General features: G+C 31.7%; 3 protein-coding genes across 3 annotated transcripts; 2 read left to right on the top strand and 1 right to left on the bottom strand.

Moving 5' to 3' along the window:
• Positions 1-3593: 3593 nt before the first annotated feature.
• Positions 3594-4512, top strand: LOC148929450 (F-box protein At3g07870-like). The gene is made up of 2 exons (XM_089056857.1): positions 3594-4373; positions 4468-4512. Exons 1-2 carry the CDS (start codon positions 3594-3596, stop codon positions 4510-4512), a joined length of 825 nt encoding a protein of 274 aa, XP_088912983.1.
• Positions 4513-22019: 17507 nt separating this feature from the next.
• On the top strand, positions 22020-24351 carry LOC125196752 (uncharacterized). Its single transcript, XM_048095365.2, has 3 exons — positions 22020-22468; positions 22560-22703; positions 23653-24351. Exons 1-3 carry the CDS (start codon positions 22116-22118, stop codon positions 24137-24139), a joined length of 984 nt encoding a protein of 327 aa, XP_047951322.2. The 5' UTR covers positions 22020-22115; the 3' UTR covers positions 24140-24351.
• A 100-nt stretch (positions 24352-24451) lies between these two features.
• Positions 24452-26807, bottom strand: LOC148929451 (uncharacterized). The gene is made up of 8 exons (XM_089056858.1): positions 26777-26807; positions 26448-26692; positions 25970-26025; positions 25469-25543; positions 25328-25396; positions 25211-25251; positions 24912-24967; positions 24452-24669 (listed from the first exon to the last, which is right to left on the bottom strand). The coding sequence occupies exons 1-5, from the start codon at positions 26805-26807 to the stop codon at positions 25369-25371; spliced, it is 435 nt and encodes a 144-aa protein (XP_088912984.1). The 3' UTR covers positions 24452-24669; positions 24912-24967; positions 25211-25251; positions 25328-25368.
• Positions 26808-27074: the final 267 nt, after the last annotated feature.

The raw sequence follows: 27074 nt of genomic DNA on the forward strand, positions 1-27074 counted from the left end.
ATAGATGGAACAAAATCACTGGGGAATTATCATTCTATATTTTTAGGAATCACCACTTTATTATAGTTGAGAATAGCCATTTCTTCCGTTCATCACGAAAATGATATTCATTCGTATTTTAAATCTTGACAAAATTATAGTACTATTATATTTCTAAATTCTGTCATTTTTTAAATTTATATTCCACAATCAAAGTAGGCATATAATTTCAAATAGTCATAAAATTAAATATATTCTAAATACACTTTTGATACAAAGACAAGTAATAACCATTACTGCCACAAATACCAAAGCACCAATTACAGTAACAAAAATTCACTATTTATTCCATATATGCATGTTCACCAGAATTTTAAAAGAATAAAGACAAATATACATATACATAATACTTTTATACTGTTCATCAAAGTGGATTAAATTTATAGTATAAACTAATTTATTATTAACTATATTATTATATAGTTGTAAAAATTGGATGGATGATATGACAAATTCACATCCTCGAATCACATGTGAATTTGTCATAATATCTAATAAAAATAATAATATTTCTTAGAATTATAAATTTAACTTAACAGTTGTTCTTTTTACTTCAATTATTGCACAAGAGTTAACATATATATGAAGTATTAATTTATTTAAATGTTTATGAAATATATTTTAACATAAAATACCTAAAATATCCAATTATGTACATATACATTTTAACATTTATTTATATTTATCATTATTTATATAAAAAATGGAGATCTAATAAAGAGGGGTGAGTTTGCGACGTCGTATATTCCAAAACCATGTCTGGCTTTTGTTCATAAAGACACAAGGTACACAGTCTGCAACGAGGCCTGCCAGACACTTTTCCAATTTAATTTGCCTCCTCCACACAATAAATATTCAGCTGGTGCTCGCCGTCGTGTTGTAATAGATTCGACTAATGGTTTGCTTTTGGGGTGGGATGGATTGGATATCGATCGTAATATTCTTTTCATATGCAATCCAATGACTCTTGAATTTGTCGAGCTTCCTCCACTGCCTACATGTAGGTGGATATTTGGATTTGGATTGAGTAACTTAAATCGGCAATTTAAGATTTTATGTTGTGATCAATCGGGGTCATGTTATGTATACACTCTAGGAGGAGAAGGGATGTGGAGAAGCATCGCAGCAGCACCGGGCAGTCTAGGGGAGCCCATGGTGCTGCCCCGTGATACAATTGTATTTTTAAATGGAAATCTTCACTGGCTTGCATTTTGGAGGGGAATCCATTTGTTTGTTGCTTTATTCTTGAAACAGAATCCTTTTCATGTTTTTCACTACCTCGTGGCCTAGATTCTGGATCCAATGATGGAAAACTGCAGCTATGTGTTTTGGAGGACCGACTATGTGTATGTAATATTTTATCTTTTGGTAGTAGCGTTGCTAGTATTGTTATTTGGTGGATGAACGACTATGGAAATGATAAATCTTGGGTAATGGAATGTATCGACTGTGCATATGTCTATGGACTTGGTCACCTGCGCAATATTTTGGCAAATGATGACTTTTTCTTCTTAAATTTTCAAGATCGACTTATTATCTTCCCCAAAGACGTTGGAGCGTCTCCGATAACTTACTATTTCTTATCTATTTATCATTATTCCGATATTGTTGTTTACACCCCAAGTTTTCTCTGCCTCAAAACTATGGGAATTCACAATGTTCGGTCATTAAGGTTGTATTAGGCAAATATGTCCTATATAATTTACTATATTTATTATTGTACCATTTATTTTGTTTTCTCCTCATATGTTTCTAGTTTTTATATTTATTCACTATATCTCGTTTATAATAGAAATGAAAGTTTGTATTAGGCAAATATGTCCTATATAATTTACTATATTTATTATTGTACCATTTATTTTGTTTTATCCTCATATGTTTCTAGTTTTTATTTTTATTCACTATATCTCGTTTATAATAGAAATGAATCTGACATCGATCATATCTTATGTGAACAAAGATACAGTGTTAATGTTAAAGAAATATGAAATGTGTTCAGTTCAATGTTGATTAAATATGGAATGTGATTTCAATCTTAATTTGGACATGCAGAAACACAGAGTTAATCATGATTGGGGATTAATAAATCATGGAAGTTAATGTACCATTTCTTCTTCATTTAACTAGGGATGTCAATCTAGCCCGAAACCCACGGGTCGACTCGAATTACCCGGTAAAATCATAGGTTTAGGGCCAGAAAATCGCAACCCATATTCAGAAGCGGGCTACACGGGCTAACCCGTATGGGTCGGCGGGTTATGCGGGCTGGCCCGAGTGGGTTGCGGGTTAGCCCACGGGTTGAGCATTTAATATAAAAATATAATTAAAATTTTGGATTATATACTTATACTATAAAGTATATTTGGTAATATCAATATTAAATACAACATAGATATGAAAAATATATGGTAATTATGTCTTCTCTTTCAAATTGAAAGTTGGAGTTATATGAAATGTATGATTTCCATTTAATTGTAGTCAGATTCATGTGTGCTATTAATTAAACGATATGTTTATCTGTTTTGTTTCAATTTTCAATTGCTATTATTTTCTTTCTCTTGATAACTTTGATTATACTTTACTATTGACCCGAATAGCCTATGGGTTAGCTCGAAACCCGAAGATTTAGGGTTAGGGCCGGAAATTTATAACCCGAAAAATTCACAGCCCGAATAACCCGCATCCAAATAGCCCGACAAGCCGAGTGGATTGGCCCAAACCCGAGTGGGTTAGCCCAATTGACTTCCCTAACTTTAACTATGTATCATCCTAAATGGGACGGAAGGATTAATTATATAATTAAATAATGGAATGTATCAGCAGAGAATATGCCTATGGACCTGGTCGAGTGTACAATATTGGTAAATGATGACTTTTTCTTTATAACTAAACTAATAGTTTGAATTAAAATTAGATTATTACTTCTTTTTCTTCTTCTTCCATCGCCCGACGTCCGCCATTCTCTTCTGTAAGTTATTTCCATGCTTTTCTTCATGAAATTTTATTTCTGTTCATTCTCTTTTCCTATTTTGATAAATATAGAATGATTTGGATTTGAATATGATAAATTATAATCGGAAAAGTGTTTTGGTATCGTTTTAGCGTAAACCTTAACATATGTATTTCACTAAAAAATACTATAATATGATTGGTTTTGTAGTACGTATTTTAAGTTTTGCAATATCATGGAAATTAGATATTGAAATCGATTTTACTATGCATATTAATCATTTTCCTATATACATATATAGTTGATTTGTTTATGTTGAATAGATATTGGTCAGTTTGGGAGGATCAGATATTAGAAGGCAGATGAGCGCAGATGAAAGGATCCGAGCACCAGGTTTTCTTCATTTACTTATTTTTCAAGACTTTTGATCATCTTAATCCTGTTTATTCTTGTTATAATCAATCAAACCTTCAAATTTGAATATTTTCCCCTCCAAATGAAGGCAGATTTATTTGAAAAACTACCGCAAGTACTAACGAAAGACATCCTGGGAAGACTCTTGATTAAAAGGTGCGAGTATGTTTATGAATCATGGCACGATATAATGCTCTCGATTAGAAACATTGTGAGGTGCAAGTGTGTCTGCAAATCATGGCGTGATCTAATTCAAGAGGATAATGAGTTTGCAACGTTGTATACTCCGAAACCATGCCTGGCTTTCATCGATGAAGATGAGAGGTACAATATCTCCGATGAGGCCTGCGTGCCACTTTTCCAATTCGATTTGCCTCCTCCCTATATTCAATATTCATCTCGTGATCATCACCATCGAGTTGTAATTGGTTCGACTAGTGGTTTGCTTTTGGTGTCGGATAAATTTGGTAGCGAGTGTAATGCTCTTTTCATATGCAATCCAACGACTCTTGAATTTTTCGAGCTTCCTCCACTGCCTACGAGAAGAAGCATATTTGGACTTGGAGTGAGTAATTTAAGTCGGAAATTTAAGATTTTATGTTGCGAGCACTCTGGGTCTTGTCATGTATACACTCCAGGAGAAGAAGGGGCGTGGAGAAGCATCGCAGCAGCACCGGGCAGGCTGGGGCTGTTCGTTCATGATACTGTTGCATTTTGTAATGGAAATCTTCACTGGCTTGCATATGATTTGACGAAGAATTATTTATTTGTTTGTTGCTTTAATCTTGAAACCGAATTCTTCTCCCGTTTTTCACTTCCTCATGGCAAAGATTCCGGATCCAATGATGGAAACCTGCATCTGTGTGTTTTGGAGGACCGACTATGTGTAGTCAATATTTCATCTTTTGGCAGTGTTGTTAATCGTATTGTTATTTGGCGGATGAACGACTATGCAAATGATAAAGCTTGGGTAATGGAATGTATCGACAAGGAATATGCCTTCGGACTTGGTCGCGTGTACAATATTTTGGTAAATGATGACTTTTTCTTTATAAGTTTTCCAGGTCGACTTTTTACCTTCCCCAAAGATGATGGAGCGTCTCTGTTAACTTACCGTTTCTTTTCTATTTATAGATATTCCAATATTATTGTTCACACCCCAAGTTTTCTCTCACTCAAAACTATGGGAATTCGCAATGTTCAGTCATTAATTTTGTATTAGGCAAATATGTCCTATGTAATTTACAATACTTATTATTGGAGTGCCATTTCTTTTGTTTTCACCTCATATGTTTCTAATTTTTACTTTTATTCACTATATCCTAGTTTATAATAGAACTGATTCTCACATCGATCATATATTAATGTTAATGAAATATGAAATGTGTTGAATGTTGATTCAATATGGAATGTGATTTCAATCTTAATTTGGACATGCAGAAACACAGAGTTAATCATAATTTGGGATTAATAAATCGTGGAAGTTAATGTATCATATCAGAATGATACAATCAATATATCTAAAGGATACAATCAATTTACCCAATAGGCTATAACCTACTATCAATCCGTGTGAATCTTTTAATATCGATCATCGGCTAGCTAAATCTTCTATATAATTAAATGTATTAGTTTAACTAAACAATAAAATCGTGTAATATTTTAATATGGGCTAAGCCCACTACTCAATAACTAAACTAATAGTATGAATTAATTAGGTTATTATTTCTTATTTTCTTCTTCCATCGCCCGACGTCCGCGATTCTCTTCTGTAAGTTATTTCCATGCTTTTTCTTCATAAAATTTTATCTCTGTTCATTCTCTTTTCCTATTTTGATAAATATAGAATGATTTGGATTTTAATATAATAAATTATAACTGGAAAAATGTTTTGGTATAGTTTTAGCGTAAACCTTAATATATGTATTTTACTAAAAAATATATAATATGATTGGTTTTGCAGTATGTATTTTCCTAGGGCATTTTAAGTTTTGCAATATCATGGAAATTAGATATTGAAATTGATTTTACTATGCATATACATTTTCCTATATACATATATAGTTGATTTGTTTATGTTCAATAGATTTGAATAGGATCAGATTTTAGAAGGAAGATGAGCGCAGATAAAAGGATTAATATTTCTTTATCCGAGCACCAGGTTTTCTTCATTTACTTATTTTTCAAGACTTTTCATTATCTTAATCCTGTTTATTATTGCTATAATTAAACAAACCTTCAAATTTGAATGTATTCCCCCTCCAAATGAAGGAAAATTTATTCGAAAAACTACCTCAAGTACTAACGAGAGACATCCTGGGAAGACTCTCGATCAAAAGGTGCGAGTATGTTTATGAATCATGGCACGATATGACACTCTCGATTAGGAACATTGTGAGGTGCAAGTGTGTTTGCAAATCATGGCGTGATCTGATAAAAGAGGATGATGAGTTTGCAACATCGTGTACTCCGAAACCATGCCTGGCTTTCGTCCATGAAAACGAGGGGTTCAATATCTGCAATGAGGCATGCGAGCCACATTTCCAATTCGATTTGCCTCCTCCCTATAATCAATATCCAACTCATGAGCATCACCGACGAGTTTGTAATTGATTCGACTAGTGGTTTGCTTTTGGTGTGGGATGGAGTTCGTATCGATTGTAGTGCTCTTTTCATATGCAATCCAATGACTCTTGAATTTGTCGAGCTTCCTCCACTGCCTACCAGCAGATGCATATTTGGATTTGGAGTGAGTAATTTAAATCGGAAATTTAAGATTTTATGTTGTGAGCTATCTGGGTCTTGTCATGTATACACTCTAGGAGGAGAAGGGGCGTGGAGAAGCATCGATGCACCACCCAGCAGGCTGCGCCTGTCTGTTTTGGTATCACGTGATACTGCTGCATTTCTAAATGGAAATCTTCACTGGCTTGCAATCGGGGGAGAATTATTTATTTATTTGTTGCTTTAATCTTGAAACCGAACTTTTCTCCTGTTTTTCACTTCCTCATGGCGAAGGTTCTGGATCCAATGATGGAAAGCTGCAGCTGCGTGTTTTGGAGGACAGACTATGTCTATGCAGTAATTTATTTTCTGATAATCGAATTGTTATTTGGCGGATGAACGACTATGGAAATGATAAAGCTTGGGTAATGGAATGCATCGACGAGGAATATGCCTACGGACCTGGTCGAGTGTACGATATTTTGGTAAATAATGACTTTTTCTTTATAAATTTTCCTGGTCGAGTTTTTATCTTCCCCAAAGATGATAGAGCGTCTCCGTGTCTGTTAACTTACCGTTTCTTCTCTATTTATGAATATTCCAATATTGTTGTTCACACCCCAAGTTTTCTCTCACTCAAAACTATGGGAATTCGCGATGTTCAATCATTAATTTTGTATTAGGCAAATGTCCAATACTTTCATATACTATTTCTTTTGTTTTCACCTTGTATTTTTATTGTTATTCCACTAAGATCCTAGTTTATAATACTGCGTTAAACTTTCCGTTATCTATATATGTCACCATCTGAGTGTGTCACATCGATCATATGTTATGTGACCAAGGACAGATAGTGTTAAAGAAATATGAAATGTGTTCAATGTGATTTTAATATGGATAATTGGCTAGCTAGATCTGATGGCCCTCGATCAGTCATAGTGAAAGTTTAGGGTGCGGTCTTCAATTCAAGGTTTCACGTAATCTATATGTACTCATTCTGTCTACGAATAGAAGTCTATTTTCTTTCTAACACGAGTTTTAAATGAGGTTAAGGTTAAGAAATAGTTAGTGGAATGTACGGTCTATAATCATTTATGATAAAAAATGAACTGTAACTCTATTATGCGAACGGACTGAAATAGAAAAATAAGACTTCTATTTGTGAACGGAGGGAGTATCACAGTTAGCCATTGGATTATAATTTCGGCGGACATGATCTTGTGATATTTCACTTTTTTAATGTTAATAAGTGAAAAATGTCAACGGAAGGGTAAAAATTAACACTTCATCGTCTCTCTCTCTCATGCGATTTGTAACAAGTATTAAAATTTTTCGAAATTTTCACAAAGTAGGAGTATTATTTATCGAAATCAGAGCTCCAAATATAACAATTTTTAGTACTCCCTCCGTCCCGGAGTATTAGACTCACTTCTTTTGGGCACATGATTTAAGGAATTGATATTTAAATAGTTAAAGTGGAGAGAGTAAAGTATGAGAGAGGGAAAAAATAGGGGAGAGAGAAGAGAGAAAAAAGTAGGTGGAGAATAAAATAAGATAGATGCTTTTTGCTAAAAAAGAAAATGAGTCTAATATGTTGAGACATCCCAAAAAAGAAAGTTGGTCTAATACCTTGGGACGGAGGGAGTACTACGTATCACCAGTAGACTATTCATAATTTTATATACATAGATTACTCCACATGTGAGATTTATTAAAAATAAGGAAATGGTATTTTGATCTGATAATCCAATTTCATTTAAGAAAATAAATTTTCTGTGTTCAGTTTTATGACTTCAAAATCTTCCCCCATATATAATTATGTTTCATATTTGGTTAATTAATATCATTATTCTATTTTAGATAATTATGTTTCATATTTGGTTAATTAATATCATTATTCTATTTTAGATAATTATGTTTCATATTTGGTTAATTAATATCATTATTCTATTTTAGATACGAGATATACATTTTTACGTCAATATTATGTTATTTTCTAAATCTATAGACATTAATGATAAATCTTTTAACTCAACGCAAAACCTTTCTTCTTCTTCTTCTTCTTCTTCTTCTTCTTCTTCTTCTTCTTCTTCTTCTTCTTCTTCTTCTTCTTCTTCTTCTTCTTCTTCTTCTTCTTCTTCTTCTTCTTCTTCTTCTTCTTCTTCTTCTTCTTCTTCTTCTTCTTCTTCTTCTTCTTCTTCTTCTTCTTCTTCTTCTTCTTCTTCTTCTCTTCTTCTTCTTCTTCTTTCTTCTTCTTCTTCTTCTTCTTCTTCTTCTCTTCTTCTTCTTCTTCTTCTTCTTCTTCTTCTTCTTCTTCTTCTTCTTCTTCTTCTTCTTCTTCTTCTTCTTCTTCTTCTTCTTCTTCTTCTTCTTCTTCTTCTCTTCTTCTTCTTCTTCTTCTTCTTCTTCTTCTTCTTCTTCTTCTTCTTCTTCTTCTTCTTCTTCTTCTTCTTCTTCTTTTCTTCTTCTTCTTCTTCTTCTTCTTCTTCTTCTTCTTCTCTTCTTCTTCTTCTTCTTCTTCTTCTTCTTCTTCTTCTTCTTCTTCTTCTTCTTCTTCTTCTATATGTCACCATTATGTTATTTTGGAAATCTATAGCTTTAATTTACGCTACCATTATGTTATTTTGGAAATAAAGATAAATCAGTTAAAAATCAATCCTTAGAATCATGGAAATTAAGTAATGAAATTGATTTTATATACCATACATATAGATATATATAGTCTATTTAATTTGTTTTTGTTTATTATATATTACTCCTACTTAATTTCGGCGACAATTGAAGAGTATCAGAAATTAGAAGCACGATGAGCGCGGATGAGAGGATTAATATTCCTCTATCAGAGCACCAGATTTTCTTCAATTACTTGTTATTTTTGAAGACTTTCTGTTTTGATTATCTTAATCCTGTTTATTCTTGCAATAAATTTAATATTTTCCCCCTCTAAATGAAGGAAGATCTATTTGGAAAACTACCGGAAGTACTAACGAGAGAGATCTTGGGAGGAGCTAGGAATTTGAAGGAAAGAGAGCAAATTTACCTACAAAGGAATTTTAAAATTTTGAGGAGGGGCATTTAGTAGAAAATTAAAAGAATTAAATTTAAAATATACATATAGATACATGGGATGAAAAGTAAGAGGTGAGACAATTGCCCCACTTTGTTAACATGTACATTCGCCCCTGGAAAGGTGCAAGTGTATTTGTAAATCACGGCATCATAGAGACACTGTGAGTTGCAAGTTTGTTTGCAAATCGTGGCGTGATATGATAGAAGAGGTTGAGTTTGCAACGTCGAATAGTCCAAAACCATGCCTGGCTTTCATCCGTAAAGACGCGAGGTACCATATATGCAATGAGGCATGCGAGCCACTTTTCCAATTCGATTTGCCTCCTCCCCATAATCAATATTCAACTCGTTATCACCATCGTGTTGTAATTGATTCGACCAATGGTTTGCTTTTGGTGTGGGATGAATTTGATAATGATTGCAATGTTCTTTTCATATGCAATCCAATGACTCTTGAATTTTTCGAGCTTCCTCCTTTGCCTACAACTCTACAAGTAGAAAAAGCATATTTGGATTTGGAGTCAGTATCTTAAATCTACAATTTAAGATTTTATGCTGTGATCAATCCGGGTGTTGTCATGTATTCAATCTAGAACAAGAAGGGGCGTGGAGACGCATCGCTGCAGCACCGGGCAGCTTGGGGCAGCCCAGTGATGTTGTTGCATTTTTTTAATGAATATCTTCAATGGCTTGCATTTGATTTGGAGGGGAATCTATTTGTTTATTGCTTTAATCTTGAAACCGAACTTTGCTCCCGTTTTTCTCTTCCACATGACATAGATTCCAGATTTAATGATGGCAAATTTCAGCTACGTGTGTTTGAGAACCGACTATGCTTATGCAATATTTTTAAGTCGGGTTGGACAAATAATGTTGTTATTTGGCGGATGAATAGCTACGGGAATGACAATTCTTGGGTAAAGGAATATATTGGTACAAAATATGTCTAAGGATATGCTAGCCTACCCAATATTTTGGTAGGAAATAACTTTTTCTGCGTGAATTTTAAAGGTAGATTTTTTGTCTTCCCCAGATACACCGGAGCGATTCCAGCAACTTACCATTTATTATCTATCTGTTGTTATTCCAACATTGTTAATTTTAAACCAAATTTTCTCTCACTCAAAACTATGGGTATTCAAAATGTTCAGTCATTAAGTTTGTACTATTAGGCAAACCATGTATTTCCTACAATTACCGTTATTTTTGTGTTAATCTTATATGTTTTTAATTTTTATTTTATTAAATCCTCTTTTATACACTGATTAATTTTCCATTATCTATATATTATGTCACCATAGTAACTGGTTCTCACATAATATCTTATGTGATCAATGACACAATGCTGAAAGAATGTGAAATGTGTTTAAAGATGTAACGTGATTTTCATATGATAGAAACATAAATTGCATGCAGAAAGTCTTCATATACAGAAACACAAAGTTAATTTACATATTAAGTGATTGATTTTGTGTGACATAAAAAAGTTTGCAGGAACACATAAATGTGTAGAATTGCTTTAGTTAACACTTTTGATTCGACTTATACATATAAGTGCATAATAATATTCTTCCACCGTATCTATGAGAGTAATTTATCCATTCTAATTAAATCTCAAACATGATCAATATATCATAATTTGGGATTAATAAATCATAGGTGGATAAAATAAAATGTACTGTTGAAATTAATTAGATTGACGTTACACCAAAATGGGCCTTTACTGGATCATATGATGCTTTGATTTTGACACATCCCGGCCGGCCCAAACGTAGGTTTTGATTATACGGGCGAACACAAATGTATTTATTCATGCAATTAATTTTCCTAGAACTTAAACATTAAAAAAAAAGGAGCTACACAACTTTACTGAGTCAGCAATTTAATTGAAAATATTAGATAACATCTTAATATTTTAATATTAATTTTCTCAGTCATTTTTGGTGGTTGTTAAAGTTGATATGTAGTTGAACTTTAAGTAAATTAAATAACCCTAGACAAGTATTAGATGAGGTGAAGAGTTTTTTTCTTATATTTTAGTGGGAAAATATCAGATAAGTAGTAAACATTGTTTCTAGTTTGATTATATTCACCTTGAAACGCAGTACGCCCTCGATCCTAAAAAAGTAGTCGTACTTGTAAATAGTACGGGTTTTAATGTGTAATTACAAAGTAAAGGATAGTATATAGGAAATAGTAAAAGATAGATAGAGAAAATTAATAGTGAAAGAAGTGTTAGTGGTTATGAGGTTCACATTATAAATGATGTGTAGGATTATTAGTTGTTGTAAACTTCCATATTTAGACTTGGTCTAATTTTGGGGACAGCCAAAAATGACAAAACTAGTCTATTTTTTTAGGACATGAAGGGTAATAAAATATATACTCTCTTCATCTGGCAATATAAGTATCATCTTGGTTCAATTGCGAATAAAAGCCTCATTTCACTTTCAATTCACACATTTCACTTCTATTTCATTATTAAACTAATATCCTTTTATGTTAGTTAATTTTGACATTTTTTCGATTCATAAAATTAGTTTACTTTGATTATTGAAAACATTTTAAGCATATAATATTACATTATTAATGGTATTAATTAGGCTCAATATTCATTAAAAATACTATTTTGATTATTTTTTCTCTTTTGACCATATTTTAAAAAATTTGTAGTATTAAATTCATATTGTACCAAAATTTCTATTTTTAAAGGATAAAAAGAATACGGCGATGTGTGGACAAGTGGGAAGGATGGCTAACCCATCTATGGCCGAGCTCCTTAGCTTGAGAGAGGTGTTGAGTTGGATCAAAAGAGAGGGATGAAAGGAGATAGAGTTTGAGATGGATGCCCAAACAGTAGTACTCGCAGTGACAAGTTTACGGAAGGATGAATCTATCTTTGGGGTAGTAGTAGAAGATTGTCGCCAACTTTTGAAAGAGGTCTCCACATCCTCCATCAGCGAATCAAGTTGCTCACACGCTTGCTCGGGCATCTGATTCTATAGCTGAGAGCAAGTTTTGGTTGAATTGCATTCCAATTTTTATTCGCGATGTAATCGTTATGGATTTGGTTGGAATAATATCTTACATTTTGTGTAAAAAAAAAAGGATAAAAGAATAATAAATATATTCATTTATATCGAAAGTTGGTGGTCGCATATAGATTAATTAAGTACATTATTATACAAAAATGGAATAGGACTATTTTCATGACCTTGACTAGTGAACAAACACCATGAGTGAGTGAAAGAGATAATGTTGACAAGAATTCACAAAACTAATTTCAAAATATGGGATGGAATCAATAAAAACTTTGGAGCAGAGAAAATTATGGCACGACCACGTCAACCACTCTTTTTTTAATCAGTGTTGCAAACCTTTTATAGCCTTAATATTCTTAATTATACTACTCCAATTTTATATAATAATTTGCCTAGATTATTGTCCCACTATTAAAATACTTTGATTCCTCTCAAGTAGTCATCCATTAAGTCAAAATAGTGCACATCAATTTTTTGGTCAAGATTATTGGGAGTGGTGATAGAATCCAACAACAAGACATTTCACATTTGAAGAAGCTAAATGCTTAAATCAGCATATATATATAATATATATTACATAAATTAATTATTATTTTAATACCAAATTGGGGTGTTTAAATAGTTAATTTTGACTAATTCAAAACATTCCAAGTGGAGTAGATGGGATTAAATGATTATGATTATTGACTTGTGATGTCTTCTTGGTGAAATAAAAGAAATCCCACGAGTTGCAGTTTCGATTCCATATTTCACTTTTATTATTGTATTAAGTTTTAAATATTAGTACTACTAGTTTTTGCTTTTCCCAGTGCACTATGTAAATAGTCAATAGATCATAAGTAAAGATAGGATAATAAATAAGATCCATATGCAAAATAACTGCTCTTTGAGTAACTAGGATATGAAATGTGGAGTATTTCATATCTCTATCCATTTTCTGAATTTGTTTATATGAATTTTAGCTATGTATTTTTTTTCTCTGTTTTCATCTTATTATACATTTATTGATTATAGAAAATGAATCAGCCCACAATCACGTTTGTGGGCTTCCGTACATATATTTACAGGCTTAATCCGATTCATTTTCTTAATTAGATTAGAGATTAATTATTTGTTTTGCTTATATAATTTTTCTCTCATCGTAAATTGTCTCTGAAAAATTATAGTAATGAATTTATCACTGCAGATGTAGATAGACTATCGTACTTTGTAAATAATATACTACTGTTATTTAGTCATTTAGTAACAAGGTTCATATGAAACAAAGGCATTTTATTGAGAAAAAACGTGGATACACTATACAAATCAATTATTCATAAGAATATATTGAGAAAAACGTATATACAATTGGATGAGTATTTAGAATAAAACTCAAAGGTAAATCACTATCGGATTCAAAGTGGGCCTTTGAATTGGTCATAAGCTGACTTTATAAATTTGTTGAACAGATTAATTAGTCTTACATTATTTATCAATTCCAAAGCAGAAGTCTAACATTATTATGAAAATTTGGAAAGGTCCTTTATTAATATAGACTTACTTTTTATCTTATTTTATACCAGCAACTCTATATTGCCATTTCAATCTTGTGTTCCATCTTTGTATCATTTTTCGATTGCATAAATTATAGGAGTATATAAATATCATGTTATATTTAATATTTGAATCCTTGTTTTATTTAATCTTAACTATATATAATAGTTAAAATTATATTAAAATAAAATACATATCATAAAAACTGATGAATTCGGTGTAAGACTTTATATTAGGAGTTTTAAAAAATTTAAACGTCAATATCTGAAAGATTCCTTTTTCTAGGAAAGTGAATTAATTTTACATACCTAACAAATAACCTGCCCCCTCTTACGCATTGACGATTGTTCCATAACATTATCAACAAATATTATATATTATGTCACGTATAATGGACACAATGTTGGTCACTTATTTTATGCTATTTCACTAGTAGTACTATTTTACCCCTATAAAAATCTTCATGAATAAATAAATACTTATATTGTTACAGTATCGAATTCTTTGGTATATATATTTTGAATTTCGATATAACTAAATTTGGATATAGCTAATTTTCAATATAGGGATATTGTAGCGATTTTTCAATTTATTATACCGAAATATTGTTAATACAGAAATCTTATTTAATTAAGTAACCAAAATGATTTAATTTGTCTTAACTTTTAAATACGGAATATATTAATATTGACCATTAATATACTGCGGTACACATAAATACTGCATATATAGCATTATTTTATTTTAATGCATACAATTATTGCACTAAAATCTTTTGATACATTATGTAGTAGTGAAAATTACAGCATACCAAAAAAATTTATACTCTTAATTAATTATTTTGATACAAAATGTATATGTTTCAATATATTTTCTCACCCCTAGTCAAGCAAAACTACTTCATCAATGGGAAAGCTTTCTCTTTGTTTTGGAACCACTACGATTATTGCTTTCTCAAATTTTAAGGAAGCTCCTTAATTATAATCAGTGACCTTATCGGATTCTTTGATAATGATAAAGTTAAATAATACGTTACGATACAATTATTATGAAATCTTTCGATAACCCTATCTTATGTGATACACTTTTTTATTTGAAATTATCTAGATGTTCTCTCTAATAATTTGAGTATGGTCTCGATATCCTAAAACATCTTGCACATACACGAGTAGACATGTACATAAATCTCATTCTATAAAGTTAATCAAACTAAAGTATGACTATTGACTTTTGAGCAATCAATCATGGTATAAATAAGGTGTATTTGTTTATTTCCCCCCATTTTTAAGAGGAATTAAATTGTCTATCAATATCGATATATGGTCCCCCATCCAAGTATACGATAAATTGTTGTTTCCTTACCGCCAACTATCTTTTTTAGGTATCGAAAAGGGTGTATAATTATAAAGAAAAGGTAGTATAATAATGTAGTCAAAAAATGGCACAGCAAATTTATATACGTGTGACAAGTTAACTAAATTTGGTAGTTGCCAATTGCTGTACTTAGTTAACTCGAGGCCTAATTGTATCTTGTTATTTAGCAACCCTTTACCTAACATACAAGGAGTTTCAGAATTTGTCTTCTAATGTATATACTTTTGAAATCGAGTCTCGAGATATGGATATATGCTGGTGGGATCGACAGATCCCACCATAAATTCACAATCATTACAAATTCGATCGAGTAACTGCACCAACCCATGTCCGATAACTTTGAACCCTACAAGTTCTTTTCCAGGATCCTAGAACTTAATTGGATATAATTGGCCCTTGTAAAATTGATGCCAATGTGTTATATGTAGTTACTTTGATTTTATTTTGCAGTGTGCAAAGCATTCAAATATTTTGTCTATGTAAAGTCAAGATGAAGACAATAAATAAACTTTAACAAATGATCTGACGCACCACCTATTTTTGTTGGTATTATACATAAAGAGGTTGCCTAACTTTAGCCACATCATTGTGTTTATAGGTTCTATAGTCAAACTTTTATACTTCCACATCCTTATATACAAGTAGACTCACACTCAAAGTTTTAAATGAGATGTAACATTATATATTAATATTTAAAATCAGATTTCATTTGATTGATCGAAAGGTTCCGTAAGCAAAAGAATAATGATTAAATTTTATTTTTACTAATATCATAAAAAATTGAAATTTATAAGCACCAGTTTATGAGCATCATAAGTGCTCGTATATTGAAGAGCACTCCACCAGGAAAACAACGAGTACCGTCATACTCGCAAAGTCACAGTATTTTATCAAATTGAGATTTGGAATGAAAAAATGTAGATGCTACTTTTAATGAACACAGTCTTATTTGTAAAAAATAGAGCCAAGCAATGACGTTAAATATTTGAGAACTCAACTTGTTCTCGTAACATCGCTAAAAGTGAGAGAAATTGGTGAGCACAATCATGTGCTCACCAATTATTTTATTGGAAAAACCATGTCAAATTTTATAATTAACCGAAAACAGTGAGTTTCTCGGTGCTCATTATAAATTCACAAGCACAAGAGTAGTGCTAAATAGCCATATTATGGCCAACCATAATAATAAAATATTAATAAAATTTGTATAATTAATGCTCATTTAATGAGATCAGCTCACCTTGAAAGTGTAATTTCTTATTTTAAGACCATTGTACCCTTAACTAATTATTTTATGTAAAATATAATATGTATCCATATCCATACTTATGAAAATAAAATACATTGTTTTCAATGCGGAAAGAGTCTTTTTTTTCTTAGTAATTCAAAATAATGCAACAAAAATTATTTAATCTTCACGTAATTTTCTATACGAATTTAATTACCTATTCACTAATTTTGTTATTATACTAATTCTCAATATTTTATTACAACATACATTTAACCATAATAATATAAAATATTTAGATTTACGAGTAATACATATTTTTACAAAGAATTGCTTTTCAATATTAAAAATTACAAAAAAAAAAAAAAACTAATAGTAGTATATTACGTTTAAGTGAAATAGTATAAGATTAACAATGAAAGTGAATTAAATCATTTGATATCTTAACTTAGTTGCGACACTTTTATGTAGTCTATAATAAAAAAAAATCTATTGAAATTGAAACTATAATATTAATATGCAGTACAATTTATTTTAAAACTATTTTATGAATTTTCCATGATAAGAAGACTTCATTATTAAATGTAGTTTCATTTATTTAAGTTAAACTGAATTTAATAATACTTAGGATACTTTGCGAATAAAAAATTATAAAACATAATGATTTGAAATTGCAAATCAATAATAATTTACGGCAACAATAGTGTTATAGTCTAGTATTTGATGAAGTATAATTTTGGTGAATAATTAATTAAATTTCAACTCCGACGAATATCAACTAAAATCTTCAATTGAAAACCTTTATTTGGAAAGTGACTCTAATATCAATTAAATTTTTAATTGAATTTAAGATGGATTGAAATGTCCAAGTCCAACTATTTTAATTCTAAGACCCAACTAAACAAAATACATTTGTACAAAGATATAATGAACCAAAAATTTGTAGAAGAACCTAATAACACAAATATATTAGTATAAGAATCTCTAGGTGTGTTTTGTCTAAAAATTAGTATAGTATAGTATAGTATAGTATAGTATACTTTACTTTTAAAGATAATGTTCACGAAAGATATATAGCATATCAATTATATCTTTCTATATCATAACAAATTATCATACTTCCGTCTCTCAAATTTTGTCACATTTTTCCATTTATGTCCGTCCCATAAAATTTGTCACGTTTCATTTTTTTTTACCATTTTTGGTAGTCGAAAATTTTAAATAAATTTTAGATTTAATTAAATACCTTAGTAGTTTCAATTAATACTAAATCCATATGTATTTGAACAATTGAATGTTGAATTGAAAATTTCAATTGTTATTGAAAAATTCGGCTGATCATGGTTCAATTGGTAATTTATTTAATCTTAAGTTCAATTGAATAATTGAGATCTAAATTAATTTAAATCCACAATAATTGAAAATTTAAATAATTAGGTTCCATTGAATAATCTTTAGTAATTTTATTTGATAATAATCTTTAGTAATTTTATTTGATATTAGGTTCCATTGAATAATTAAGACATGAATTAATTTGAATTCAAAATAATTCTTAAAATTCATTCGATAGTTAAAATTTTAATCATATACTAATACAAATCACTTAATGGTGGTACAAATGAAGTATTAACATTTTGTTCGGCACGAGTTTTAATGCATAATTGGTAAAGTAGATAGAAAGAAAAAGTTTTTAAAATATTATTAGTTGAGAATTAGTCTCACCTCGTTAAAGAGAAAATATTTTCCGAAATTAGAATGTTAATACTTTTCAAGGACAAACTTAAAAGAAAAGATTTCATAATTTTCGGGGACGGAAGGAGTAGCAAACATAATGATGCCATAATACAACAATGTATATAGTTCTCTAATTAGTGCACACACATGAATATATCATAATTCATAATACGCAAATAAATAATTATGATACCAATCCATGAAATATTATTGAACACAATTATAAAATAATTGATAAATTTTAAATATTATTATATGATATTTTAGAAGCTATTAATTTTTAACGATAACGTGTGATACAATATAAATGTTACTTATCAAGTTATTATTATCAACATTACTGTTCTTGTCATTTTATAAGATATTGATTATGGTGTAGTGAACAAATTCTCTTTGATTGCAACTGATAAATTGAAAAAAATAGAAAAATAAATAAAAAGCATTCCTGATATGTATAGAAAATAGAAAGAAAAAAAAAGCATTCTCTTTGTTGATTTTTCTAGTGAAGGAAAGAGTAGACGAGAGGGTTATTGATTTTCTTGTTAGATTCATTTTTAATGCTATAAATCGGATTGAAACTAAATAGTAGTAGCATACTAAAAAGAAATACTCCAACAGATTTTAATAGGCAAAGTTTATTATGTAAAAACACTACAACACTAATAACTACACTGATTACAATTATTATTTTAATAAGAATAGTTACTATTATGTCCTTGTGTGGCCAACCACATTATGGCCACATAGCATTACCCCAAGCACAATTACACCTTTGGTGCTCGTAACCATCATGTTTTAGTGATGTCAATAAAATAGTCAAAATTATGCATTTTTTTAGAAAACATACCTAAACCATTATATAGTACATATAAATATTCTTCATTGACATTCATACATTCTCAAAAACGATAATCAAGACAATAGATATACCTTCATGCTAAAACTTAATAGTATTATACTTCATCTGTCCTATAAAAATATAAGCATATGATATGACACGAGAATTAAAAAAAGAGAGAAGAAGAAAAGAGTAGTTAAAAGTTGTTAGTGGATAGTAGAACCCATATTATAATTAATGTTTTAATGGTGTTATAAGTTGTAAATAACTTGATGTATATGAGTAATAAATTGAGATAATTTTCTCTAAATTGAATGCCCATATTTTTATGGACCGAGAATATAAATTAATTTGAATTTCTAAAAAAAAAGACATGTGTTATAAATTTATAATTGGGATGTTATGAGTGTGTGAATCTAACATATGGTTAGAATTGAACAAAGCTCTTCCTGAAAAGTTGGTCTTAATTACTAAAAAGGAATCCACTTTCTTAAAATGCAAATATATTTTTTTATTGAATTGTATTTAGCCGAAATTAATTTCAATATAAAAAAAAAATGAAAAGCGTTGATAAAAAAAGGAAAGAGACGTTAGCGCCCGAGGATTAGGAGACAGGTAATAAACGGTGGCGGGCGAAACAGGGTCGGCCACGTGCCTATCACATGTCGGCTGCAGTCAAAATGCCGGTGCACCGGTGGGGACACGTGTCGACACCGACCCGCCTGAGCTGCTTGCCCCGACAATCACAACTTTGACCGCTCTCATCATTCCACTCCACACACCCTCGGTTGACTTTTTACAACTCCTTCCAAATCCACTTGATTGCATCTCTAATCACTCTATCATCAATCAAACAAATTTCATCAACTTATAATTAAGACCCCGGGTACTTGCTATTTGATTGCCAAATTTTATGTTAATGTCAAAGCCATGTGAAAAATATTAGAATGATTGAATCAATAGAAAATTCAAAGAGTCCTAATTTTTCGAATCTCGGTTAATTCTTAAAATTAAGCTAGCATTTAATATTATTTCCATATTTCTAAATGATTTTTAAAAATAAAACAGTCTAATAAATAACAAAAGTTTTTAAAAAGTACTTAAATTGTTGTATTCGCCTTTCAAACTAACGACCTTGGAAGGCCAAATTCTATTATGCATCAACTCTTGCAAGCTATGTGCGAATTTCAAAACAATCCAAGATACTGGATTTTCGATATGAAATGACTCATTTTACCGCATATTACTCTAGGATGCAATGATTTAAGTTATCGAAACAAATATTTTTGTTATTGGTCTCGAGTATTTTGTGTGAGTTGAAATGTCCATTAATTGCTAAAATTTTTGCTAATTACTAGTGATTTAGTAGTCAATTATATTGATCAAAATAATAGAACATGAGCACTAATGTGTATGCATAAAAAAACAGGAAGCATGTGTATTTACTAGATAAGGTTTTAACTTAAATAAAGCTGGCATGATGCGTCATTTTTAATTATATAAAAGGAGTCTTTTTCAACCAAAATATTCTTCTAAAACTTATTTGAGTCTAGTGATCGGAAATCATATTTATAAAAGGTACATATATAAGTAATTAGTCCATAATATATATTTGAACCACGCGCATAAATATGGCTTTGGCTTTTCGATACGATTTTCCAACGAGTGCGACATCAGATAGCAAACAATGTTGTTTTTGTTGAATGCATTCTGAACCACTTATTATACGAAAGAATAAATATTTTTAGTCAATTCGATATTATTTTACACTATTTATGTATACTTTGTATATCCTACACAACCAATCTGTCACATTATTTACCAATAGAATGAAGAAGTTATGTGATTTAGTTGTAATGACTAGTAAAACGAAATTCGTGGAGCAGATATAGTAGAAGAAAAGCTCGATTATCGATGTTGGAAGACATATGCAATGTGACGGCCATGAGTTGAATCCTCAGGGATCGGTGTCAAGTGTCAACTCTAAATAATGAATTTAATGGAATTTTCCGATCTTAAAATGGACATATGATGAGATCGGTCTACCCCCGACTTCATCCAAATCAGACAAATGGATCCATAAATATACCGTCCAAAAAATAGAAAGAATTTAATTTAAATAATAAAAACAATAAAAGTAGCTTTGGCTTTTCGACACGATTTTCCCACGAGTGCGACATCATAAATAGCAAGATGCAAAAATCGGTGTCACCAATTAAAGATTTCTGCCGAATCACAAACAATGCTGTTTTTGTTGAACGCATTCTAAACCACTTATATTAATAGTCAATTCGACACTATTAATGTCACGTTATTAATATTTTTATATCCTAAACCAATTCCTCTCATTCTCTTCGATATCTAAACAATGAACAAGTTGTGTGAGTACTTGGAGTACTTGTTTTAGCTAGTATAGTACACATCAATCTACCGCCAAAAATTTAATAGAAGAATGTAAATATACCCAAAAAAACTCATTTATTATCAAAATCATAAACTTTTGCAGAAATTGAATATTTACCACAAACTTAAAATTTAGTCGCAAGAATCACAAATTTATGCAGTACGGTGAATTTCTCAAGATTTGGAATTCCGTAGAAATTTGAGAAAATTTTGAACTTAAGTAACACAAAATGACGTCGTTTCTTATATTAACCGGTTTGTCCATCTACATAACTAACTTGCCACATCGAATTCAATTTAAGGGGAAATTGAATTCATGAGAAATTCATGGAAAAATACCAAATTTCAATTAGCTTAAGTTGTGGAGAAAAAAGAACAATTGTTTTTCCCATAATCACATGTTACTAGATTCACAATGCTCTGTTTTTTCACCAACTTGTACCTTATTTAAAGAATAGGAGTAATTCTATAATACGTGTAACATTCACAATAATATAAATATGAACTTAGGTTGTTCGTGTAGGGCTGACGGCTGACCTTTTCTTGTTTCCCCACCAAATTAAATTTAATAAACAACGATTAACTCATGAAACCTCCTCAATTAAATCAAAATCATTATTTTTTTTTTCTCGTCAAACCTTTTTAAATAATTGCATAAAAGCAAATCCAAACCACTGTCAAACCTAAAGCTCACATTCTTCTTCTTTCTCCACTTAGTCTACTCTCTCTCCACTCCTTCATCAATCTCTCTCCTCTCTCTCTCCCTTCATGTCGGAAGATTTCACAGATTTCATCTACCGCCAACCATTTCAAGATGATCATCGCCGCACCACCGTCTTCACAAACTCCGGCAGCCATTCCTCCGCCTTCGACGATCATTCCTCACTACTCATCAACAACAATCTCCAAATGTTCGATCCTACCTTTGCTGAATTTCTTCATGGATCAAACGATCACACCTCATTCTCCGCCGCCGTAGACGATCAGCGGATACCGGCGCCGGCCACGCCGAACTCCTCGATTTCGTCGTCATCGGCCGAGGCGGCCGCGGGCGACGAAGAGTCGAATAAGGGCAAGAAGGAGGCGAAGGAAACCCTTGAGGATGAAAGCCCCAAGAAAGAGTGAGTATTTTACTCTTTTTAGATTGATTTAACATTTTTTTTATGATGATTAATTGAAGCTTATGATTTGTTTTTGAAATGTTTGATTAAGCTCGAAGGCGAAGAAGAAAGGAGAGAAGAAGCAAAGGCAGCCAAGATTTGCTTTCATGACCAAGAGTGAAGTTGATCATCTAGAAGATGGGTATAGATGGAGAAAATATGGACAAAAGGCTGTCAAAAATAGCCCTTATCCAAGGTTAGTTATTTCATTAATTCAATTGTTTTTGTTTGATTAAAATCATTTAAATTTGGTTAATCACTACGGCTCCATTATATTTATGATGATATTGGTTCATATGCTAATATAATCTATTTTTAATTGGAGCCGATCTTGTATGAACAAGATCTTTAGGGATTTAGGTAAAAAACAAATTTCATGCAAAGTCAAACTTTATGTATCTTGTAAACTTGTACATATATTATGTCGTCTTGTTCCTCGATTACGGTTTCATATGCAAAATATATTGACCCAATTGATTTGTTGAATATAGTATTATTGAGTTGAAAGCAACAACCCTACTATGAACACTCTTTTACGTCTCTTCACCCAAAAAATGGTTGTTTGAATTTGTTTAACTATATTTGCCAAATCCCTTTTATGTCAGCACGAATCATGTTCGGATGTTTCTATATGTAACATTTTTTATTGTTCCATTTTCATGGATTACAATTTTTGGCTTTAAACCAAAGCAAAAGTTACCCTAACAAATAACATATATAGTGCGCTAGTCAAGTTTTGTTCATGAGCTCCTAAAATAAGTTTATTCAAGGGGTACTTTGTCATAAATTAATAAATTTTTGTTTTGCTTTTGCATGTCAAACTTTTGATTTGTTCTTATTTTGCAACCAATCAAGATTTGATGCTGAAATGACTCGATTAGTTACTTACGTGCCACTATCTGAAATACAGCCGACGATACATTGAGGGGAGCGAAATCATGTCATTTTGCACTAAATTAAATAATTATATTCTGCACACATTTCGTTTCTCTTTTTTCAATTTCTCTCATCCATGCATCTCATTCTTTCTTAATATAAACCCTAATTCTACCAATGAAAATTATTTAATTTTATATAAAATGACATTGTTTTTTGCCTACAAAGTCACATCTATTTAATTTGTTTTCAAAAAAATCCATTTGCAGAAGCTACTACCGGTGCACGACACAGAAATGCCCAGTGAAGAAACGCGTGGAGAGATCCTACGAAGACCCTTCAATCGTCATCACAACTTACGAAGGGCAACACAACCACCATGTGCCGGCGACCCTCCGTGGAAATGCGGCTGCATTGTTTGCCCCCTCAATGATGGCTCCGCCGTTGATCCCATTGGAAGGCCAAGGCTACCCTCAAGAGTTCTTGCTTCAAGTGCCTCACCTATACGGCGGCGGCAGCAACAATATGTTTCATCAACAGAATTTTAGTAGCCTGCATCAGCAGCAACAACTCCACCAGTTTGTTGACTATGGACTACTGCAAGATATACACTACAAGAAAAAGAGGCTTTCCCGAGCACCAAGTGGTCGGAAATATAAGGCAAAGTGCTCGGAAAATCGAGATATACCGAGCACTTTCCTAGCACCGAGAGTGCTCGGCTTTCGCTTCGTCGGAATTTTTATACGAGCACCTTAGAGTGCTCGGACATCCGAGCACCCGATTGTGCTCGGAAAATGCCGAGCACATACCTAGGTGCTCGTAATATTCCGAGCACTTACATGATTTTCAGATTTTGGAACATGGCGAGCACATACTAAGGTGCTCGGACATCTGACCACCCGATTGTGCTCGGAAATGCCGAGCACATACCCAGGTTATTGAAATATTTCCATTTTCCAAGCACATATAAGTGCTCGGAACAGGTTATTTCTGTTTCTTTTTAATATATATTTTTTATTATAATTTTTAAATTAATAAAAAATCAAAATTATTTAATGAATAAATAAAGAAAACAAAATTCAAATAACATTAAATTAAATAAAATAGTTTTACAATTGTTTTATTATACTATTCCTCCTACAACATCACAATTTGTTTACCCGGATCCATCTACACTTATGTTAAGCTAATCTAAATCCGCTTGCACTTCTCCAATCTGCAAGTTGTATGAGTTTGCGGCCCCGTTCATCCTCCATAGAGCGTCCTGTCGATGCTCCTTAAGAAATCTACACAATAGACAAAACATTAACATAGATATGAAAAAAGGTTTATATTCTTGCTGGAATTGAATGCAAACAAAGATGACATACTAAACAGATGAAGGCAACAATCCCCTATTATCTCCATGCATCATCAACTTGGAGAAACATATGATTTGACACAAACTTATCATCAAAATCAAGAAAATTTCCACCAGGAGAAAAAAAAACGAAAAGAAAATTAAACTGAAAATCAGTGTAGACTATACCTGACAACAGCCAGAAGAACTAGATCGGGCAACCTGATTTTGACACACTTGGCAACCTGAACAAGCAAGGGAAGAGGGATCAGGGCACAATGGTTTGAGAAATGGAAAGGGAAAGCTAGCTTCTAGAAGAGATCTTGGCATATGCAAATGCTGGTTCAAGAGCTTCTTGGCTAGTTCGAGATATGAAACGGGGACTAGCTCTGTATCCAGAACCTAAAGGTGCATTAGCTCTGCATGAATGAGGAACACTGTCTGTATGAAATGATAAAAACACATTTGGAATTGGAGGAAGTGCATACCCGAATGAGTTTTGTTTGATAGTCAGCAACTCAACGTCCAGCTGCATAAAATTCATAAGTAATATCCTATATTTGGCTGTCTCAAAGATGCAGAGTAATAAAGATACAGAACCTCACCTCAATGGTTGTTGCATTGGGAGGAATTTCCATATGCTACCTCAAGAGGTACAATACAACCAGCAGTCTCTGCATGCAACACAAGCTAGCATTGAGTAATCAAATTTAAAGCATGTGGAAGATTATTGATCTGAGTCTCACCTAGCCCCAGCACTCATGCCTTCAACTCCAAGTCTAATTTTCTCTCTGAAATTAACCAACATCAAATCCACACAGCTACAACAGAACATTTAATAGAATATATTAACAGACATCATAAACTATTATCTAATAAGCTTCTGAGGTTACATCCGCCGTTAGACTTTAAACTTAAATCTTTCGAAATGTATTATCAGGGTAATAATAGCTACCTTTACTCCAATTGATTCTGTAAAACAAATACATTAAATTCAGTGATAATTGACTGTGTCAATTCTGTAAACATTGAGTTTAAGCGTGTTATATACATCACCATAGACCATACTTCCTTCTGTGCATAGCCAAAAGTAGAAAATATGATAAATCATTGAGTGCACATTTATACCACTCTTTAGCAGAGTACATAGGAAAATAATTCCAAGAATAAGCTTATGGACAACCTCACGTGAATAAATTATACACTCTAATGAATACTACTACTAGTACTACATACATAAGTGTTACCTTAACAACAAGAAGGGGATATATCGCAACTGTAGTTCCAACTTTGGCCAAAGCTCCTACCAAAAATATTTAACCTTAATACTATTTTAAGAACCAATAGCACAATACTGTATGAAAATCTGGAGAAGCCACTTGGATTTGCAAGAGAAGCTACATATTTATACAATAAACAGCTAAAATCATACACAAAACAGTAGGACCACAAAATAGAAATTTTTTTTTTGCATCAATTGTACAAATTATGTACGAATTGCATCAATTACATCAAAATTAGAAAAAGGAAGGTCAATTGCATCAAAATTACGTACGAATTGCATCTGAAATTACAACAATTGCATACAAATTGCATCAAAATTACAACAATACGTACAAATTGCATAAAAAATACAACAATTACATAAAATTGCATTTCAAATTACACGAAATCGAACCAAATTCATCAAAGAAAAATTAAAATTAAGAGAGAAAGGGATTGCACCTCAGAAATAGTGTGAGGGAGAGAGACTGGGTGGGCGAGGAGTCTCTCGGTGGAATAATGTGGCTCGCGATGGCGGTAGAGAGATGAGAGGGAAACTGCCGATTGAGCGATGGGAAGAGAAATCGAGAGGGAAACTGCCGATTGAGCGATGTGAAGAGAAATCGAGAGGATAAATATAGGGCGGTTTTCCAGATCGGCGGAAAGAGGAGATATATTTCGCGGTTTTAATTGGCATTCCAAGCACCCTAACGATGCTCGGGAAATTAACTACTTACAGTGTACCTCAAATTTCTATGTGTAATTATTCAAAATAAATCTTAAACGAGCACTTATACGGTACTCGGAATTTACCAAGCACATGTATGGTGCTCGGAACTAATGTTAAAAGTATTGATATTTTATATTCAAAATAAATTTTAATATTTGATAAATAATTTGCAAATTTTTATACATACAAATTTATTGAGATATTTCTATGTACTAGTAAAAAATACTATTAACATGTTTTAAATTATTGTTGTTGTGAAATAATTATTACTTAAGTATTTTTAATAACTTCCGAGCACTTACATGGTGCTCGGCATTTTCCAAGCACATATATGGTGCTCGGCTTTATTACTTAAAAAT

This window comes from Salvia hispanica, chromosome 4 (assembly GCF_029641045.1).
Source record: "Salvia hispanica isolate PSC_SH4W2 chromosome 4, Shi_PSC_v1, whole genome shotgun sequence".
NCBI lineage: Eukaryota > Viridiplantae > Streptophyta > Magnoliopsida > Lamiales > Lamiaceae > Salvia > Salvia hispanica.